The sequence below is a fragment of the Xiphophorus couchianus genome, chromosome 13 (genome assembly GCF_001444195.1).
Source record: "Xiphophorus couchianus chromosome 13, X_couchianus-1.0, whole genome shotgun sequence".
Lineage (NCBI taxonomy): Eukaryota > Metazoa > Chordata > Actinopteri > Cyprinodontiformes > Poeciliidae > Xiphophorus > Xiphophorus couchianus.
Window position 1 is genome coordinate 20,100,412 of NC_040240.1, and position 22,990 is coordinate 20,123,401.

The 22,990-nt window shown below is 38.2% G+C and overlaps 1 protein-coding gene across 1 annotated transcript; it reads left to right on the forward strand.

Moving 5' to 3' along the window:
- Positions 1-354: 354 nt before the first annotated feature.
- plekho1a (pleckstrin homology domain containing, family O member 1a) lies at positions 355-21,275 on the forward strand. The gene is made up of 10 exons (XM_028035098.1): positions 355-674; positions 2,414-2,563; positions 10,783-10,923; positions 14,640-14,744; positions 14,819-14,920; positions 14,996-15,295; positions 16,370-16,467; positions 18,655-18,817; positions 18,892-19,004; positions 19,703-21,275. Exons 1-10 carry the CDS (start codon positions 648-650, stop codon positions 20,496-20,498), a joined length of 1,995 nt encoding a protein of 664 aa, XP_027890899.1. The 5' UTR covers positions 355-647; the 3' UTR covers positions 20,499-21,275.
- The last annotated feature ends 1,715 nt before the right edge of the window (positions 21,276-22,990 follow it).

Here is a 22,990-nt window from a genome sequence, read left to right on the forward strand (position 1 = left end):
TAAGTTACTATAACAAAACAAGTAAAGAAGTAAGAAAATGTGCTAAAATCTGCTTTGTGTTCGTCTATAAAATAAGATCTCAACGAAATACAACTTTTGCAAAGCACTGTAAAACTTTTAATGAAATCAATTTGTGCCATAACCTGACAGGAAATATCGGCAGAAATTATAATTCATATTTTTATATTTTAAAAATGAAATATATTATTATTTTATTTATTTATTTATTTCTCGCTCTTTTGCTGCTTAAGTTTTCGATCAAATAAACATTTTCAGGCGTGTTTCTTCTGTTGTTCCCCTCTGGTGCCGCTGGGTGTCGCTGTCGCGCTCCTTTTTAATTCGCTGAAAAGAAACCCGCCGTGCGCAGAGCGCGCGTGCTCGAAGCCAAAGAGCATCAGCTTCAAAGCGGTCCGCGCACGCGCAGGAGGAAAAGATGCAGCCTGTGTTCAGACAACAGCCGCGGCTCTGAGGAGGAGACACAACCGGCGTGGACCCGAGTGGACGCGGCGGCACCGACACCAGGACCTCACCGGGGACCGGAGCGACCAGAGTCCGGGCTGCAGCTCCCTCCGGGCCGGACCGAACCTCCTCCTTCTTCCCCAGCGCTCCGACTGAGCGGTTCCCCCCGGGAGTGAAGAGGAGGGAGGATGAAGAAAAGCAACCAAAGCAGACGGGTCAGTCAGACACGTTTTATTCTTTATTTTATTTTTTTAGCTTTGGAGTCAGTTTTAAACATTCATCCGGGATTAAGCTGTTTAAATGTTTAATTTGGCAGAAAGCAGAGTATAAATGTGAAAATAAATCCCTCAGATTTCTGATCAGGTTCGTTATTTATCAATATTCATCACGCTGCTCCATTGAAATTTCTAATCACTGCCACGTTTCCGTCAATAACTTTAACTTAATCTACATCTCATTGATGAATTAATGAATAAACATATTTTTTACATTTTTATTATTCATCTATTGTGTAAATAAATTAAGTTTAATTATATTTTATTCAACCTTTTTTGTTTTTATGTTTTCACCCAGGTTCTGTTTTCTGGTCAGTTAAACATTTAAATCTTGAGTGCGTATTTCATGACATTTCACCATCATTTAGGTTTTGGGATCCTCAGATTAACGCTTCACACACATTCTGAGGTGGAAATTTATTTTTTCTTTTTACTAAACTAATTTAAAGATGGAGTCAAAAATTGGGGGATAAATGTTCAAAATGTTCTTCTTCTTCTTCTTCTTTCCCTCCAGATAAATAACTGGAATCCTGAAACCTGTTATTGTCAGATCAGAGGATAAAACATCCCGAACCACTTTGAGCTCAACTTTCATGTCTGTTTTTGTTGTTTCTTTGAATTTTCCCCTTTGAAAGTTTTTCCCCATCAGGTCCTATTGCTTCTCTCCTCCTGGTTGGTTTTATTTCGTCTCTTTCTCTCTGCAGCTCTTCGCTCAGCTTTCTTTTTCCTCTTACTTCTGTCGGAGTCGGGCTGTTATGCAATTAAAGTAGGTCAGACTGACGGAGAGCAGTGAGATCATGACAAACACGATCATCGTGAAGATTTGCACTCCTCCATCAGTCACACGTTATTCCTCCTCTTCTACTCTCAGATCAAAGCTTTACCTTTTAACTTTGTTTTTTTTTCTAATTTTTTTATCTGCTTTCATCTGGTTTTTCCAGTCATTCCTAATTTTTAAACCGAAAAATAAGATTAATTGATCTTCTTATGAGTTAATGTTAATCCTTTTTTCGTTTGTTTGTGAAATTAAAATATTTTTTTTCCTTTTATGCTCCTTCTTTTCCTCGTTTATGCAATAATCACATTAATAACACTAATTAATTATTTCTAAAGCTGCAACTCAGTTATTTTGGTAATCAAATAATCTATCGATTAGTATGATGATTAGTCAATTAACTGGATACAAAATTGCCACATTCTGCTGATTTTAAATTTAAACCTTTTTATACAATATTAGAAATACATTAAAAGATACAAATAAACAAACAATAACATTTTATTGCCTAAAATACAATAACACAGCATTCCTTTGTTGAACACCTGACCATTTGTGAAATAAAAATACTTCAACCCTTTCTGCTTAACGTATCAATACAATTTAGGATTGATCTGTTGATTATATTTTGGATTAACTGACTAATAATTGGATTAATAGATTTAATTTTACAGAATTTGAACCAGGTGAAGCTAACTTTGTTAGAGCCGAACAGAACTAACAGAACCTCTCTCAGCAGAAACACACACTTTATTCCTGACTCTTAATTTGATAATCGATTAATCTGATCAGCCTTCCTTCTTTCTATAATTATTTAATTTGTTGGTGACATGTTGGCTGTGAACTCGTGGTTTCTCTTGTTTTGTTGCTGTTTTCTTTTTATCTTCTTCTTCTTCTGTTTCAGGGCTTCCAGGACTCCGGTCCGCTCGCCGTCCAGCAGCCGGAGAAGGCGGGTTGGATCAGGAAGTTCTGCGGTCGAGGGATTTTCAGGGAGCTGTGGCGGAGCCGGTACCTGGTGCTGAAAGGAGATCACCTCTACATCTCAGACAAGGAGGTGAGGAACAAGCGAAACGGAAACAATGGGACGGCACTGGGAGGACTGGGAGTCATTTTGCCTGATGTGTTCTGGGCCTGGAGCTTCAGCAGCTGTTTGGTGTCAGCGACATCACTGTGGGTTAGTGTCAGAGAGAGACGGAGACGGTTTGTGTCCTGGAGCGGCAGCGGAGATTAGCAGCAGCGACTGACTCAGGAATCAGATGTTGGAGAGTGAAAAAGAAACTCTGTCTCCCAGAGTTTGTGTTCCTCTAACGGCGACCGATCCCTGAACAGGTTGGGATGGTCAGTGGTCCAAACACGTTCGTTACAGATTTTTCACAAAATAATTTTTAGATTAAGAGATTTCAGTCTTCTGTTTTGAGCTCCTTTCAGAATGAGCTGTTTTAGGGCGCTGTCACTTTAAATCCAAATGAGCTGCTGCTGGCCACGCCCCCCACTCAGCGTTTACATTCTTATGTGAAAATGGCTGCATTTTTCCCAGCAGCCATCGTAGAGCGCACACTGCGCTTAAACCAGATGACCACCAAATGTGCTGGAGTTCCACTTGGGTTGCTAGGTAACGGGCTGGGCTTGGCTGAGTTTGCTAGGTAACGGCATAAAGCCCGGTAAGTGCTTGTTTTTAGAAGCAGCTGAGAATAGATTAAAAACATCCATAAAACAACACTGATACACCAAAATCAAGAATAAAGACAACCAGGAAAGTAATTAAAACAGTTAAGAGATTTGAAAGGACTATAATTTTTGGACTGTGCTAAATAACTTGACTTATGGCAACAGCTACTAGTTAAACAGTCCAATAAAATATGGATATAGTTGATGAATATTAGCATCCTGGGTAAATTACACGGGTCAAACATTTGTGATGTTGATTTAAATCTTGATAAATCTAAGAATCTCCAGGTTTCCAGTAAAGTCAGGATGTGACTTTGTTTGTTTAGATGTTTCATGAAGTCAGTTGATGTAAAATGGATGTTTTATTGAGTCGAGGGAGGAACAATGTGTTGTAATCTGTGTTTACCTCCAGCTCAGACGATGGCCGGTCGGCTCTGAAACTTTTCACATGAAACGCCGTCATCAAGTTCCTGTTCTATGAAAATCCAACATCCTCTTTAGAGAAACTGCTTCACATCAGTTTGAATCTTTTTGTTGCTCTGTGGTAGACACATTTATTAATGTTAACGGTGACATATTATGCTTCCTTTAACAGGTTAGGATAAATCTACAGACTGTACAAAACATTGATTAAATTTTTTTCACAAAATCATTCCTAATTAGTGAGATTTTAGTTTGGTCAGTTCTGCCTATTTTGAGCTGTTTTAGGGCGTCTTGTCTCTTTAAATCTAAATAAGTTGCTGCTGGCCACGCCTCCAACTCAACATTTACACTTTCACATAAAAATGGCTGCAAACAGAAGCACAATTTTACAACGACACATCTTTGAAAAGCAGAAGTAAAGCCTCCCTCACAACCAACAAGAATGCAGCAAGTGGTAAATCAACAACAAATCACTTGTCTTTTCCAGCAGCCATTGTACAGCAGAAAAACCAGCTGACCAAACATGCTGGAACTCCAGCTTGGTTGCTAGGTAACGGGCTTGGCTTGGCTGGGGTTGCTAGGTAACGGTAATGGTTTTTGAAATGGCTCTTTTTCCAGACACCAAAAGTCTTTAACTTGTTCCCAAAAACTGTCTGTGCTGGGCTTTTTTTAAGCTCTTGGGTTGTTTTTAGAAGCAGTCGAGACCCAAATGAAAGTACAAAAACCTGAACAATGTGAATTTAACATAACTGGTCCCCTTTAATGCTGCGTGGTTTGACTGCAGGCCGTTTGTTCGTGTCGGGAATCAGATGAGCCTTCCTGTCAGTGAGGCAGTTTGGATCCTAAGTGCTGAGTGTTCACACTGATTCTGTTTTTGCTCCAGCATTACGTAACTGTCCTTTATGCAGCTCTACACACAGGACGCTGAGTCAGACTTTCTCAAACACTTTCTTCTGAGTTTTGCATCTCAGCTGGTTTTATCTCCACAGAGTGCAGGCAGGCAGGCGGGTCTGAGACGGTGGAGGCCGTCTGTCGGCGAATAGTTTGAACAATAAAAATGGCTTCAACAGTTGGTCAATTTGTTTTTGTTGTTTTGTTTTTTCCCTGCATAAGAAGGAGCAGTTTGTACCGACCATTCATTAGTTTATACTCACTTTAAATGATTTATATCACGTGTCAAACTACAGGCCCAGGGGCCAAAAATGGCCCGCTGTAGCTTTTTATGTGGCCCTCTAGACTCCAAACGACATCAATAAGTCCTTTCAGTTCTTTACAAATATGCAAAATTCACAAAATCAACAGATCCCCACATTTGTTTCTGATTTTACTGCAATTATTTCTCAAAATTGGTCAAAAACATGTAGTTTAAGTGACTCAGCATTACTTGATGTCAAGTCATAGTCTGTGATTGATACGGCGATTAATAAAAAGTCACATTTAGCATAATTTAGTGCAAATATAATAAAAATTCCTTAGAAATATTTCTAATTCAGCACCACAAAATCTGTGATTCTGATTGCAAAAGAAAAGGACAAAATCCTGGATGGGCTGATCAGCGTGAAAATATGTTTAATGTTATTTAATTTTAAGAAACACTTATCGAATGCTGAAACAAACAGATATTGATATTTTAGGAGATATTTTAGTGGGTTTTATAGATTATAGATCAATAGATTCTGGCTCAACCGGCCCTTTAAGAGCAACTTTAAGAGTTAAATGATTGAACACTGGAACTGGAGGACATTTTAAAAATCCAAAATAAATAAATAAAACAACAGAAACAACAAATAAAATTAATCATAAAGTCTCTGCAAACAAATTGTTCTTGAAAAAAAGTTTATTTGAGACCAAAACACAACAGTGAAGAGTTTAGTCATCCAGGTTTTGGTAGAAATAGAGAAAATAGAGAAAATTAATAAATAAGGCAAAGGGAAATTATTGAGCTTGTTTTGATTTATCATGTGACTTATTGATTTATTGCTTAATTGCGACAGGCCTGATCAACCCTCAACTAAAAGCAGAAACTGTTAAAACCTGATTTAAGGGGACAAAGAAGTGGAAAGATTACAGAGAGTAAGATAAAACCAGAAAGAAGAAAATCACAAACTGGTTACAAACACAAACTCTGCAGAAATAACTAAATTACTGAAAACATCTTTCATAAAACCAGAATCCGTTCGCCAGCTTCCCATTTACGCTTCTTTAAAAATAGACATTTCCAGCTCCATGCGGATGCAGAGTCAGGAATAAAGTGCGTGTTTCTGCTGAGAGAGGTTCTGTTCGTTCTGTTCGGCTCTATTTTAGCTGCAGAAACTCGTTCCTGTTATTGTTGCTGCCGCCGAGGTCGGCCGAACGAACCGAGCGGCGTCATAATGACTCACCCTAACCCAGTTAGTGCTGCTAGCTCATGCTGCGGGGAGTTTGATCTTATTATTTACATCATAAATCATTAGATTTCTGGGTAACGACGCGCTCAAGGGTGAGAAGAAAACAAGTCTGAGGCTTAAGTGAGAATCTGTAAATCACTGCAATCTGCTGTGAAGCGATGAAAAAAGCCTGTGTGTGTTTCCTGTAATTACATATTTATTTCACTGTGAGTCTCGGGGATTCGTCCTGTTTCTGTGTCTCAGAATGACCCGGGTCCGCTAACTACTGCAGCCAGAGGCGCTGTGTGTTTGTGTGTGTGTGTGTGTGTGTGTGTGTTGGATTTCTATTTTTAAAAGTAGCAGTTTTACTCTGAAACTAAAGCAGAGAAGACATTCCTCCTTCATGCAGATATTTCTCATAAAAAATGCAGATAATTGATCGTCCGGACACCCAAAGCTCCTTTTTTTGTCTCGTATTTTCTGAAACGTCTCCATGTCGGCGGTGCTGAGGCTCAGGCTCCATGTAAATAGTATAGATTGTGGTATTGATCATGGTATTGATGGCTGCTCAACATGTGACTTCCACAAACCCTGCAGCCATTAAACACACCATATGACAGAGGAATGTTAAATTATCCTTATTATGATCAAAATATGGAACAATTTTATACATTTAAAGGTTTCTGAGTGTTTATGAAGCGACTTTTAGTCATTTGTATTACAGTCTTGTATTACTATTAGCTCATAAAACGTCTCAAGTTCAACAAACTCGTTTTAAATTAATCCATATCACATTTAAATGGAATATTGCCAATATTTCATTAACATTCATCATCCCAGACAAACTAAACATACTTCTAACATTATGATACTAAAGCACAAACATATAGAGATATATATTTATTATTTTAAGCCACTAAAAAAAGCTGCTTTAGGCTTTTTTAGATTGTTTTGTTTGGAGCAAAAAAATATCCTGAAATTAATGATTAAATAAGATTTTCTCTATTTTTGTTAAAAGGGAAACAAAGTGTTTCTCACATATGTCACAGTAGTTATGTTTCTGGGTGATTAAAAGTCCCAGAAGTTGCTGAAATAAACGATAATATTGTTGTGTAATATAATGATAATCATTCAATAATGTGAGATTCTCAAAGATCAATAAACTTTCAATTCTAATGAATATTTAACACTGGAACTGGAAGGCATTTTACATATTCCAAATAAATAAACTAAGCAACTGAAATAACAAATACAATTAATTATAAAGTCTCTGTAAACAGAATTATCCTTTAAAAAAAGTGGCTAGTTGAGATAAAATCACCAGACTGGAGACTTTTACCATCCAGTTTTTAGTAGAAAGAGAACAAAAGAGAAAACAACAGTAAATCACACAGATAGAAATTATTAGGCTCATTTAATTTATATGCAATTAACTGATTTATTGCTTATTGTGACAGAACTGCTCTCATATATTTACTTTGTCTATTTTACTTGAATTTAACTTTTCTTCTTCATTTATTGCATTTTATGTTTTTCTGATTATATATTTTTAGTTTTTCTAATTTAATTTTCTGAATTTTTAATGCTTCTTTTGTTTTGCAGCCTTTGGTTCTAACACCAGCTGTGGTAGAAAACCCAGTCTCTAATCGATTAAAGATGCAGCCGTGTTCTCCACGACTCGTTTCAGCTGCAAATGCAAATCAGCGACTGCATGGATGCAGCATGAGCATCATGCAGCATCCACGCGACGACTGGAACTACGATGTTTGATTTGATTCTTTCTTATTTATTCTTGTGAGACCTGCTGGACAGAGAAAGAAGAACTGAGTTTTATAGACGTTCTGTATTTCCTCGTTTCCACTGAGCGGTTCGCGGTTTTATGGTTAGGAGAGAGTTCCCATTTGGACTCAAACTGGAACCAAATGCTTAACGTGGCGTCACCAGTGTGATAAAAACGTGATGCAACTGAATCTCGTTGTTCTGTCTCCCGATCATTGAGCTGTTATGTAATCGCCCAAACGTAACAAATGTAGAAAAAATGGGTAAATGGCACCAACTAACCCATTTATGAATCAATGAAGCTTCATTGTTCAGCCATTGTTTTTTTTGGTGAAAATTGTAAGATATATAAAACATGTTTATTAGCCAGTTACCAACAACAATAAATCAAACAAAAGGCCAGTTACTCATAGAGGTTGTCAAGCAGATGGGTCATGAATCTGGAACATCTCCAGAATTGTCTCCGTACGCGCAGCTTTCTTGATATTTGACTCACCACTAAGAAGTTCTTGGAGGAAGCATCCCGTTGGAGTTTGACCTTTGGCTTCATGAATGTGATATTGTGAGCAGCAACTGACCAAACGCAGGAGTTCCGCTAGGGGTTGCTAGGTAACGGGCTGGGGTTGCTAATTTGTAACCTAAATCCTGGGATCCTTCTTATTTAATATTTATATTCTCTCTGTCACAGCATTATCTGGTTCATTTGAATAAATAATTATGGATTATTCTTAAAACGTGACAAAGTGTAACATATTTATTTATGTTATGAGAGGACCTATTTTTCTACACAGTTTTATAATTCTCTTAATGAATAATAACACTCATAATTTAGTTCAAATATTATCAGGACTTGCAGGACTGTAAGATATTTTTGCGACAAAATAACATTTGCTTTTATAATAATCACAACTTTTAGCCTTATTGGTTATTACTCTCTTTACGTTTACTTCACTTTTTTTCAGCAAAATGCGGGTAAACCGTTTTTATCTTCATTTCTTGTTATTCTCTTTAAATCATATATTCTTTTTATGATTACACTGAAATATAAAAATAAAAAAAATTGATAAAAATACTCTCCCTGGAAGTACTTCTACTAGCGCATATGTGAATTAGCTGATGGTACGGATTGTGCAGTGACTAGCTCAGGGTATAACAGGTAAAAATAGTTAAGGTTTTTTAAATATAGCATTGGAAAAATAAAAATAAACAAAGTTAAATAAACAAAGAAATGTAAAAATAAACAGTGGTTCGGTTAGATAAAGTTCCCTTTTCCTGACTCATTTTTCGTTAAATCAACAGATTCATCGTCTGCGCATATAAATTTAATAAATAAATTTAACAAAAATAACACTGTAAAACATCCATATTTATTCTAATAAATGCAGTGTCCCACCATTGACTTAATGCAGTAAAGATTTTCTTCTTTACACCTGGAACAGATGGTATCATATTTATGTATCTGAACGAAACGAGTCAAAATCTTCAAGCTAATGAGCCAGATGTTCGACCTGAATGTGAAAAATACGAACTGGAATGAAAACAGCTGCTCTTATTTGTGTAAAATGATCAATAATTCAGTTTTAAAAAGCTGTTTTCAATATTATTTATTATTATTAAACATTATAGAAGATTGGGTCATGGGTCAAATAACCACCTATATTTTAAAGAACATCATTAGATTAAACACAACAATAAAAAAAAAATCTCCCAAACTGTATAAAAGGTCCAATAATAGCGGAGCCACAAGGTGGAGGTTTGGATCGGTCCTTTGGTTTCAGGTTTCTTCATGGAATCGGTGAGCAGCTGGGTGGAACCAGATGGTACAATCTGTGGTACAAACACAAGCTTATTTCTGTGTCATTGACTCTGTGCTAAACGAGCAGCAGAGACAGATGTGGACGAGTTTGTTAAGCATTTCTAAATCAGGGAGAAATGCTTTAAAACACCACATATTGGCGATTTTTACCTTTTTTTAAGGGGACGTTCACAAAATTCAAATGTTTGTACTTCAATTTGGATTTCTGCTGTTTCAAAAAAAACAATCCAAGTGTTTAAAAAATACACCCAGACATTTTTTGGTAATAAGTTAATGTTTTTTGGTGTCTGGAATGAACCGTTTTATAAATGTCCAATTTATTGAGTCACATTTAACGGATGCTGCACCGTTACCTAGCAACCCAAGCTGGGCTCCAGCATGTTTGGTGAGCTGGTTTTACCGTTCTATGCGCTGTACAATGGCTACTGGAAAAGACCAGTGTATAGTTGTTGACTTACCCTGAGTAACCACTTGCTGGATTCTTGTTGGCTGTGCATGAGGCTCCACTTATGCTCTTCAAAGATCTACGGTTTGCAGATTCAGTACATGAGCTTGATTGACAGCGCTAAGACCCTCCTCCTGGCTCTGATTGGTTGCTTTTAATAGAAGACAACCAATCAGGAAATTGATCTTTTCACTGATTATTGGTTTCATATCAAACTGTCACAACATGGCGACAGTTTGAACAAATATGGAAAAAACACATTTTGTAAAAACTACTTACTGCAGCTTTAATATTATGACTGTATTCTTGAAACATTGTAAGTTTTATTTTTCTAAATAAAAAAAAGAATCCTACCCTCACCCTTATATTTTGTCATAGAGTTGACCTGGTTTCAAAGTCTAAATAAAAACTGAATTGAAACTGAAAAAAACGCTCATCAAACAAGATGGTGGCCTTGGAGGCGCTGATGTCACACTGAACTATGGAAACCCAACGACTGCACGTGACAAAAATGAATGTAATCTTCTAAAACCAAAACTTTGATTAATCAATATAGTTGATTTTTCGTCCAGTCCTTAGGTTTAGCTAAATTTTTGAGTGTTTATTTTTTAGTGAAAGTCTCATCACCACTCAGTGTCTCGCTCTGAATTTTAAACTTTACATGGTTCCTTCAATCACAGATTGTGCTGCCCCAGCAGAAAGCTGCTGCCAAGCATCTGGATTATAAGCAGTTGTGATGTAATCTGAGTGATTTTTTTCTGTGTTGGTGTTTGCAGGTTAAAGACGAGCGTAAAGCCCAGGAAGTGTTTGACCTGGCTGATTACGAGCGTTCAGAGGAGCTGAGGAAGGCGAAGAGTCGAAGCAAGAAGAACCACAGTCGCTTCACGTTGCTGCGCTGCAAGCAGCGAGGAAACACAGTGAGTTCTGCCTGCAGCCACCTGATAGTCTGAAAGACTCATTGGGGACAAAATCTGCAACATTTGTTACATTTTCAGCTGCTGTGGTTCACTTTCACACTGCACTGTGTTAAACAAACAATAACGTCTGAAAAACCTGTTCCCCTCCTCACCTGTGGGGGTGCTGCACCAAGAACCACTGAAGGAAATGAGACAAAAACATCTAAAGAAGACACTGGGTGTAACAACTTTCTTCACAAAGTGTAAACAAAAATGGAGTGGCGTCAGGATTTCTCTTTTGTCTCTTGGTAAAAAACTACGAGTCATTTCTTCTGCTGGCGCTGAACTCTTGCAATTGTTTTGGTTGTATTTACCCAGAATGCTCTCCGTTATAGTCCACTTCCTACTTTGAAGTGGTCTCCAAAAAACATGAAGGGGGTTTTGGCTTGGATTTAATGAGAGCCACTGATCAACCTGCTTCGGAGGCCCCGACATTAATTAGCACAGCTTAACACACTGCAGAAACAAAATATCACCAAGTATTTTTGTTCTAGAATAAAGTGCAAATATTGTAGTACACTTGAAGTAATTTAAAACTATTTCAAAAACAACTTTTAAGAAAGATATAGAAGCTTGTTTTAATTCCTAAATATTTATTTTAAAGAAGTATTCAGTTCACTGGCAGATTATTTTAGTTATAAAACATTTTTCCATATATCTAGTATCGATATTTCTATTTTAAAAGAACTAGTATTTTTTCAGGTTCAGAGAGCCTGAAAATAGGCTCCTATATTTTGCTTACTTGTAAGTTAGTTTTATTTTATTTCAAGACATTTGCACCAGAAACTACTGTAGACTGAAAATATTTGGTAAAAAATTGTGTTTTTATAGTGTAAATCCACTCTTCAAATTTTACTTAAACCTACACTGTAAAACAAATTCTCTAATTTACACATAAATATGGTAAAATTAGTATTTATACGGTAAAATTCTGGAAACTACAGCTGCTGGTATTTTACCGTAAATAAGAAATGTTTTTTTTTACAGTGCAGAAAACCCATTAATAACATTTCTAATAATGAAAGTCAGAACTCAATGTGCTGCTTCGGTTATATTCATTCAGGTGGATCTCAGTAAATAGCTGAAAAATTAACTTATGGAATTTCATTAACTCCATTCTAACAGTGAACGGATATTTAACCGAACACCAAATCGATTAGTTTTTGTTTTTCCGTGTGAGAAAAGTTTTTTTTCAGCTGTAGCTTTGATGAGGTCATGCAGACCCAAATCCACCAGACCATAATTCAGAGCAGAGAGGAGGCTTACATGCAGATCTCATGATGTCGCCATGTCAACGCTGCACAGCTGTAATCGTCCGGTTTTAGCCGACCGGTTTCTTCTACTCAGATTATCTATTGAAAAGGCTTATGAGGGAAATCCACAGGGTTTACTTTGACTTTAAACTCCAGCTGAAATGATTGGAAGATGTTTTTTGTTCCTTATGTATGACCGGGTATATGTTCATCTGTCACTTCCTGATGTCTCCAGTATTTACCAAGCAGCTTTGAAAGTTTTTATTTTAGTTTTTTATGTTAATTTTATTTTAGGTAACTTTAAGTTTCCTGGAATGTTTTGATTTCTTTCTTCTTTGCATGAAAAGCACCAAACATGATCAGAAATCTTGATTTCAGATCCAACAGATTCCCATTAACCTGCACTTAATGGCTGCTGAATTGCAGAATAATTTACTTCCTGTTTCTGCTCTTCATTTTTTTTTTATTGTTTCCTGGTCACTAGGCCCGTGTTGTTTTTCTTCCACCCTTGTCCTCCACTTTCTGTCCAGTTTCACAATGTTTTAGTTGCACAATCTGGTCAGGAACCGGAAAGACCTGTCCACAGAGAGATATGTGAGAATGTTACATCAACTATTTTATGGGCGGTTAGACTGCATTTATCCTCTCTGAACTTCCTACGGTTAGTCCTTTCCATGTGTCTCTGCTTGTCTCCGTCTGTCCTCTGCTTCCGGAGATTATGCCGTCCCAACTGTCCAACGAAGACGCCCCATTGGAGCATTTCCTCCGTCAGGATTGGTGGATCTAAACGTTTATTTTCTCCCACACGCCCTGAGAGGCTCTGACTGGCCGAGCCCTGATGGTTTTTTCTTTACCCCCTGAAAAAGCTTAATCTGCAGAATCCCATTAGTCCGTGAGTTACAGCAGAATAATCCCTGAAACACTTTCACATGCCAGTCTTCCTGCTTACTCTTTCTTACAGTCGTGCAAACTCTGAGGAAGAGAAATCGTGACTGAAACGGCTTTCTCGTGTGTGGTAGATTATGTCCGCTTTCGTTAAAGATTAATATTCTGGAAGGTTTTCTAAAAAGTCGCTAAATGTCAAAGTTTTAACTTGTTTATTATTAAAACAGCTAACCATAAGTAAACATGGATGTGTGTAGTTTTAACTCAGCATTTGATATTTTTATTATCTAAATATTTGCAGCATTTCTGATGAACTGCAGGAAAAAACCTTCTGGAAAACTGGATGTAGCAGTATTAACACCACTTAAAATTTTCTATTTTTTAAATTTTCAGGTATTTTCCTAAATGATAGACCAATATGAAGGAATACATTTAGATAGACTGGGAGGAAACGCATCCTTAGTTTTTATTTTGTTGTTTTTAATGAAGTCTGCGTTCACAATCATCCCCATTTACTTAAATAAAACTCAACCAAGGGGAAAGTTGTAGGGAAATTTAAAGCAGAGTTTTGGTTGTAAAACTATTTCCCAAGCTTTAAAGATCTCACAGAAAACATGATTGTATTTTTATATCCCAGCTGACAACACAGAGAAAAGTCACTAGATTTATCACTTGTTTGAAAGTTTAAAGTGGATTTAAACTTTCTGAAAGGAACTAAAATCTCATTATCTAAGAATGATTTTGTGGAAAAAATGTAATGAAAATGTTTTGTCTGCTAACATAACACATAGTTTTCATGATGTCCCACTTGCGTAAACTTTGTAACTGATTGGTGTCGTGGCAGGTTGTTGCTATGGAGTTGCTATGACAACAATAAATAAGCCACAAACTTAGAACCAGATCTCGCCTCATTCCTGTGTAACTTATTAAAAATATAACTACTTGAGTAGTCTACCCAACTGTGTGTAAATACTGAGATAAATGTCAGTGATATTTACTGTAGTACATACAGTTGAGCTAGCAAAATTAGCTTAGCTAATGTAGCTTTAATCTACTAGCTAAGACGGACATGTAGCCTACGTGTTTGTTACTACATGTACTTACTCTGCCAGTCACCAGAACCTTGATATTCACACGAAGAGTTCGTACGTTCTTTATAAATCCGTTTAAATATTGATTGTGAGTTCATAGATTTCAGGTTGTGAATCTCCTCCATGTCGTACAAACTCTTCCTGTTCACTAAGCAGTTATTAACTATATCATAGTTTGAGATCGGAGGCAGCTTGTCCACATCGTCTGAAATATTTTCCTTCTTCTCATACGGGTTGATCCTGACAGCAGCCATTTTGTTCATGTACCTTTCTCTTGTACATTGGTGAAGAGTGTTTTCTGTTTGTTGGTCTCAAAGCCTTTGGTCCGCTATGCATTGTTCTCGCCTACTAAGATGGTGTGGAATGCTTCCAGTTCAGACTGGTGGGAACTATGTGCAGGTCACCTTTAAAATATTGGTCAGAAAAGATTAAATGTCGTCTTTTTCAGGTTCCTAACCTGGTGTTTCTGGCTGTGAGTCCGGAGGAGAAGGAGTCCTGGATCAACACGCTGAACGTGGCTGTAATCAAGGCTAAGAACAGAGTTCTCGATGAGGTCTGACCTGGTTTCTTTGCAGGTTTATAAGGGCTTGAGGTGGAAATGTTGATGTCTTTCCAATGGGCTTTCAGGTGACCATTGAGGAGGACAGTGCTCTGGATCATCTGACCAGAGATCGGCCGAAGATCCCTCACAGCCGCCGGCTGCCGACCAGAGGACACCTCATGGCCGTGGTACAAACATCCCCCATTCCTCCTTCCTGTTATTCTGGATTACCACCTTTCATGAGATCGTCTCTGAAACCTCAGGCCTCCACCTCCTCCCACGCCATGCTGACCCTTGACCTGGTTGCCGAGGAGGACGGTTTCTGCCTCGAATATGACGACGACGAATCCTGGGAGGACAGCTTCCGGGTCGACCTGCAGAAAGATGACTCTGGAGGCGGGGTCGGGGGTCGTCAGCGGGCGGGAACTGACGTCTCGAAGCTGCGGGTGACGACTAAAGAGCCCAAAGTGAAGACAGGGAGCCTACCGAGAGGCAGCGAGCGCTCCTGGGGCAAACAGCCTCACCTGGACGCCTCGAAAGTCCAAAAGAACCAGCAAGTCCAGGTGAGACACTCACTATGTTTCCATCCAACTGTCATGAGGTTTTTGAGCAAACTCTGAAAATGTGGTAAAAAGAAAATGTGAGTTTGATTTGGTTCCATCTACTGGTTTTTAGAAGGCCTGGATGATAAATAAATAGCAATAAATATCGCAATAAATATGTGATCAATATCAATAAATAACACATCAGATAGAAATCTCAATATTCTATATATAGAATATTCACTGAGCTCTGATCCAGAACTGCACAGCATTCTGGGAGATGTAGGCACAGAGAAGACATTAGCCACTTAATCTCTCATGACCAGCCAAGCAATGTTGGTGCACTGCAAAAACACAAAATCTTACAAAGTAATTTTTGTTAAGTTTTTAGAGCAAATATCTTAATACACCTGAAATAAGACAAAACTAACGTACAAGTAACTTGTCAGCAAGATACATGAGGTTGTTTTAAGTAAATAATTCCTTAATATTGATGAAAAAGTTCTCGTCTTATTGGCATAACAAGACATTTTCCACGTTATAAGTGAAATAATCTTCCAATGGAACTGGAACTTTTACCTGGTAAGGTTTTGTGTTTTTGCAGTGTGGAATCAACTCTCTCACTCTTTGGTTACCTAGCAACTCACTCATTCTTTGGTTACCTAGCAACGACCTGCTGAGTAACTGACACAGTAGCAGTTTCAGGTTTCTTCTCCACTGTGTTTCATAACTAGTTAAAAATAAAAAACAACGCTGTGGAGTGAAATCTGTGGATGAATCACCAGCTTGGCAGGATTTCAGATATTTAAAACAAAAAACATAGACAATTATCAATATTCATGCATGTTGTTTGGAGCAAATCAACCAGGCTAGCAGGTTGATTTGCTACGCATGGATGTAAAAAACAGAAAATAGACGTTTCAAACCAGCATGAACCATCTCACCTGGAAAAACAAGATTTTTTTTTTTAATTGGTATGTTTCCATTGAGCTAATTTATTGTTTTTATTCCTATTTGTGCGATTTTATGGTCAGTGGATCATTATCTGTGAACCCGTTAGGCCACAAACTGCTCATCTGACCTTTGCCCCTTCAGGTCCTTCAGGCCCAGTCTCGAACGCCGCAGCCAGGGAAGAGGTTCAGCATGCAGGGGCGGAGTCGCTGCGCCTCCATGGATGAAGTCCTGTCCTCCAGGTGAAACATCCACAGACCACAGATTAACCTCTTAATCTGGCTGGAAATTACTAGATTATCATCTTGAAGTGGTTCTTTTGACTGGGGAGAGGCTCTGGAACAAATATTCTGGTAATTTCATTTGATCCACTTTTACAGTAACCTAGAGAAATGGCAGGTTTTAAAATCAATCCTTCATCTGCACCGTAATCTGGAGGACAAGCTGAACCTCTGAAAAATTCTAAGATTAAAGGTGAAATTCTGACTTTAATCTCAGAATTCTGACTTCAATTTTTGAAGTCTGGCTTTAATCTCAGTCGTCCTAATCCTCTTCTGTTCCAAATATGTCAGATTTAATAAATTACAGTCACGCTGATTTTTTTTCTTTTACATCTAAATATATTAATCGTTATGCTATCAGGAAGGATATTAGAGACTATCAATTAAATTTTACGGGCACTTTAACAAATCCTGTGTTTTTGGACAATCAGACAATTTAACTCGTGCAGGAACTGTGAAATATGAGCACTGAATCTGAAAATGTGTTCACTTGTAAAAAATCATGGCTCGTCAAAGCATCAAAAACTGTGAGCACAAATTTGATTCTTGTGCTTTTAACTCTGGACTTGTGTTGGTTGTAAATAAGAGAGAGATGCATTTCTGCCTCTTTCCTATTTGAATCCCAACTGAGGCGCTTCTGTTTGGATTTTGCATATTCTCATTTTGCATGTACAGTGAACCCTCGCTGTAACGCGGTTCACCTTTCACGGCCTCGCAGGTTTTTTTGTGCAGTTTTTTTTCACAGTGCATTGTGTTCTGAGTCCTGATTGGCTAAACAGTCTCCGCGCTTCTTCTCTACCTGTGTGCCAATAACATTACGGTATTTAAATATACAGCTTGGCAAATTTTGGCAAATATTTTTGCCCAGAAGAAAAAAGAGCGACAACAACTATCGATAACTACGTTCTTCTCTCGAAAAAACTCACCTGCACCACAGGCTTCAGGAGAAAAAGCCAGTAGAGAGCGGAGTCAGGCCGCAGCGTCACAGTCAGAGGAACAGTGAAATACAATGTGTCCTACTGTACTTTGTATTGATGATCAAAATGATTATTTTACTGTAGTTATTTGTAAGAAAGCGTTATATTTGTTAAGAAACGCTTAGGCCTGAAAACAGGTTTTGTTCTTTGGTTTCAATGTAGAGTATTTAATTATTCTGTATAATAAGTGTAAAAAAATAAAGGTAACTACTTCACGGATTTCGCCTATCAGGGTTCTTTTCAGAAAACAACCCCAGTGAGAAACAGGGTTCACTGTATTGGGATTTTCACCAGTTATTCTGGTTTACTGTCAGAACCACATGTTAGTGAGTCAGTGACTCTGACCTGCTTGTTCATGGTTGGTCTGTTGACTTAACCTGGATGTTCCTGTAGTTAGAGCTACTGGATGCATTGATGGGATTTCTCTAATTGGCTTGTGTACTTACTCTTAATTTTATTGTTATTTATCAGATTGACACAGAAACTTTTTCACCTTTCCTAAGTTAGAACAGAATCACCATTATTAATGAAGTTACAGCAGAAAGTCTTTACTGAGGTTTGTTTTTATTGCAAAAGCACAAAATCTTCCCGAGTATTTTTAGTGTAATTTCTAGTGTAAATACCTTGAAAAAAGATCAAATTTACTTAAAATAAACTTTTCAGTAACATATTGGAGCTTGTTTTATGTAAATAATTCCTTAATATTGATGAAAATGTACTAGTTGTAATGAACAGACAGATTATTTTACTTAAAACATGGGAAAAATGTTTTGTTATAAGTGAACTGCCTGTGGAACTAGAACGTTGTTGCTAGGTTACTGGCTGGGCTTGGCTGGGGTTGCTAGGTAACGGTACAGTGCCAGTTGATTGCACTGTTTTAGCGATATTAAGGAATTATAGCCTTAAAACAAGCTCCTATATCTTGATGAAAAGGTTTTTTGTAAATTAGTTTTGTCTTATTTTCAGTCTATTCCAGATATTTTCACTAGAAACTACACCAAAAATACTTGGTAAAATTTTGTTTTTGAAGTGTACATTTCAACCTAATGACCAGAAAAGTAGACTTATCATAAATTGAAAGTGAACTGATGGGATTCTGGTGCTCTGAACGCACAGAAGCTGATAATAAAATGAACTTGAAAATGATTTAATACTCAATCTGTTTTTCCAGACCAGCAATGATTCGGTCAGAGTTTCGTTCGGCTCTTCGTCGCTGTCCGACCGAAGAAGAGGCGGGCAGCGGCTCTTCCGCCCAGCCTGTCGGCCAGCTGCAGAGCCTCATCGCCCAGAGGATGCAGAGAGCCCAGGAGCTGCTGGAGGAAATGAGGCTGCAGGTCGGACTTCCTCAGGAACCTCTGTCCCTCCGACTGTAAGCTGTGAAAATGATGGTAAATGTCGCCGTTTATAGGAGCTGCAGAAGGCCAAAGCGGAGAGAGAACGAGGCGGCAGCTCAACGTACCTGAAGGGGATCAACTCCCCTCGGCTTCACCACCTCAAGGGCTCAGACTCTCCACACTCCAGGTTGGTCTCATCACATTCTGTTACAACTAAAGATTACTTTATTCTGACGATTAATCGATTAATCATTTATTCTGATGATTAATCAAATAAACAAATTGGTATATTCTACAAATTTTTCATTTAAACACTTGTGCCTTTTCTATACAATATTAGAAATACATTACATTATGCAAATAAACAATTCAGTTACTTTTTAAATTAGGAAAATAAATGTTTTATTGCCTAAAATTCAATCTTTAGTGAATTTTAACCAGGTGAATATAACAAAATGCCACTTCGGGAGTTTTGGGCAAAACATATTTATAGACAAAGGTGTTTTTATTTTACTGGCAAATATTTTGTACAGTTTGGTTAAATGACTGCTCTGAGTTTGTTGGTGTTTCTTCCAGCAAATGTCCTTTTTTGAGTCTGCATACTCTAGTTTACGATCAATTGATTACTAAGTTAGTTGACAATTATTTCAATAATCAATTTATCATGATTAATCCAATTAACGCAAACTGTTTATATATTTTGTCCAGCTTGGTTAAATTATTACTCTGAATAGGTTGTTTTTTTTCCAACATCTAATTTTTTTGAGTCTGCATAGTGTAGTTAATGATTAATTGATGATTAAATTAGTTGACGATTATTTTTAAAAAATCGACGAATCTGATTAATCGTTTCAGTCCTAGCTGACAGTTTCCTCTCGCCATCAGTAGATCGTCGGGGTCTCCGAGGAGCAGGAGCAGCGACTCGCCTCGCCTCCGGGGCAAAGACTCGCCTCGCCTCAGAGGAAGAGAGTCTCCTCGATCCAAAGCCAAGAAGAACCGCTCCAAAGCTGCCGACTCGCCTCGCTCCAGAGGGTCTCACTCTCCTGCAGCTAAAGTTGCCGAATCCCCTCGCCTGAAGGAGCCGAGTGGCTCTCCTCGATCAAAGAGCTCCGACGCTCCAAAACTGAAGGGGTCATTGGGTTCCAGCTCCAACAGAAAGGATCATTCTCCTCCACAGAAGACTCCCGAGACACCGCCATGTTTGAATAGATCCAACTCCTGTCAGGCGGACGGATCCGGTTCGTTGCAGGGCAGCGAAACTGACTCCCCTCATCTGGGCATCATTAAGGAGAACCAGCAGAACCAAAACTCCCCAGGTCTGCACAGATCCTTCGACTCCGCCCTGCCCAAAACCCCCGACAAACTCCGCCTTTCCCCTCCGGCTCCGGATCAGCCCGGAGAGGATCAGGAGGTGGAGAGGCGGCGCGCCGAGGCCGAGCGGCTGCTGGAGGAGGCGGTGTCGTCCTGGAAAGAGGCGCAGGAGGTCCTGCAGGAGGTGAAGGAGCTGCAGAGCCAGACGCTGAGGCGGCAGCGCAGGAGGACCTACGAGAAGATGACGACAGCGGCGGCGGCGGCGGCTTTACAGCCCGCGGCGACCGCGGCAACCGCAGCCGGAGAGGAGGACGACACTCCGACCTCCCCGACGTCACCGGAGGACGAGGAGGAGTCCGAGACGCCATGACGAGAACAAACATCCAGCAGCGCTGCTCTGCATGCTTACACTGCAAAAAAACTAAATCTCACCAAATTGTTTGGTCTAGTTTTTGCAAAAACCTTAGTGCTCTTGAAATAAGACAAAACTAACTTAAATGTAACAATTCTGCTAGAAATAGAGGCTTGTTTTAAGTAAATAATTCCTTATAGTTGACCTACTATGCTTCTTTGAACAGAATAGGATAGATCTATGGGTTATACAAAAAGTTCATTACATGTTTTGCATAACATAATTATCAGATAATTAGATTTCAGACTGGTACGTTTAGCCTATTTAGAGTTCCTTTCAGTTGTTTCAGGGAATTTTGTCACTTTAAATCCCAATAAGCTGCTGCTGGCCATGCCCCCAAATCAGTGTTTACATTCTCACTTTAAAATGGCTGCAAACAGATACGCAACCATACAGCTTTGAAAAGCAGAAGTAGAGCCTCCTGCACAACCAACAAGAACGCAGCAAGTGGTTTCTGGATGGTAAGTCAAGAACAAAACACTTGTCTATTCCAGCAGCCATTGTACAGCACATAGAGCAATAAAAACAGCAGACTAAACATCCTTGACCTCAGATTGAGTTGCTAAGCAACGGGCAGTGATCACTGATTTGTGAGGTTACATTTGGATGTTTTTTGAAATTACTAATTTTCCAGTCACCAGAAATCACTATTTTTTAAGCATTTTGGCTGTTTTTAGAAACAGTAAATATCCAAATTTAAGTAAAAAAAATACGTCCCCCTTAATATTAACAAAAAAGTACTAATTCCACAGATTATTTAACTTATAACAAGACATTTTCCTACATTATCAGTAAAAATAATCTGTCAGTTGAACTAGAACTTTTCTATCAATATTATGGAATTATTTACATAAAAAAGCTACTATTTCTTGCTGAAAAGTTACTTGTAATTTAGTTTTGTCTTATTTCAAGTGTAAGAAGATATTTGCTCTAGAAACTGCACCAAAAATACTTGGTAAGATTTTCTGTGTTTGCACTGTATGCACAAAAAACTAACAACGTTTACACAATTTTTACATTGTTGATCGTATTTCCCAAAACATTTCCAAATTTTCATTGATTAAGGCAACAAGATGCACGTGACGATAAATGGATTATTTAAAAACCAGGGATACGTTTCGTTCCAGGGGATTTATTGACTTTAATCCTGTCTGGCGCTCCGTCGTCACCAAGCAGAAACCCCCTCTCTGCTGTCAGGAGACCTCCATCTGTGGCGAGAGCTCCACATTTAATTTTAATTAATGCAGCTTTAATGGAGAGGAGCTCCTCTTCACCTTCTCTCACGATGCTGCACGGCTTCCTTTGTCTCTGAAGAGAAAATCCTCTCCGTTCATTTTAAAACCAAGATGTCAAACCTTTTTATGACAGTCAATGAAGAGCACAAAATGACTCTTTTTTTTTAAAGAAACGAAATGAACTTCCGATTTCTGCACTGATTTAAAACTTTAACCTGCTTGTTTGCTGATTTATCACTGAATCTTCTTTGTAGCATTTCTTTCAAAAAACGTCTTTGACATCACTTGATCGCCCGATTTAGTTGTAGCTTAAAGGTGACCTATTATGCTTACTTGAACAGTTTAGGATAGTTTTATAGCTAAAACCAGCTAACCAATCGTCCTGGAGCTCCACTTGGGTTGCTAGGTGATGGGCGGAACTCGGCTGCGGTTGCTAGGTAACGGCGCAGTGCCCATGGAATGTGGCTCAACAACAGAGAGATTTTTGAAACGGCTCTTTTGCCAAATACCAAAAGACATTAACTTCTTACCAGAAAATGGCTTGGTGGTTTTTTTTAAGCGCTTGGTGTTTTTTAGCAGAAAGTCAAATGGAAGTATAAAAATGTATAATAGGTCTCCTTTAATGAGCAGCAGATCTGCTGAAGTTTCCTTCCAGCTTATTATTGATTTTCACATAATCTCAGTCTTTTCAAGCTACATCCAAAATCAGGGAGTTTGAAGTTGTAAAAGATGAGCAAAAAAAAGAGAAAAGAAGCAATAATTGAATTTTGTATTATTATTTGTTTGTAATTTCAGGCTGAAAAAAAGCCGCAGACCAGCTCAGATATTATAAACTCTGCACTATGAACTGAACTTCTTTGTAACAATATTGCTGCAACCAGCTTTTACTGTATGATTGAAATCAGGATTTTATTTGCACATTTGCTGAATATTTGAGGCTGATAGTTGACTTTTTATTAAATCCTCACATAATGTTAGATTTTTTAAAATAATTAATTTGTTCCTTTAAATTATTTCCCATCAGAACATTAACAAATGTGCTTCTGTTATATAAAAGATCATCCATTAGATTTCGATATCAAGAAAAAATCAACCGAGTAGACACGAAATCTTGTATCATAAAGATACTTTCAAGAAAATTCAAAAATCTTATGATTATGCAACTCATTACTACTGAAAACTAACTATGATGCTTGAACTATTATGTCGCAATTT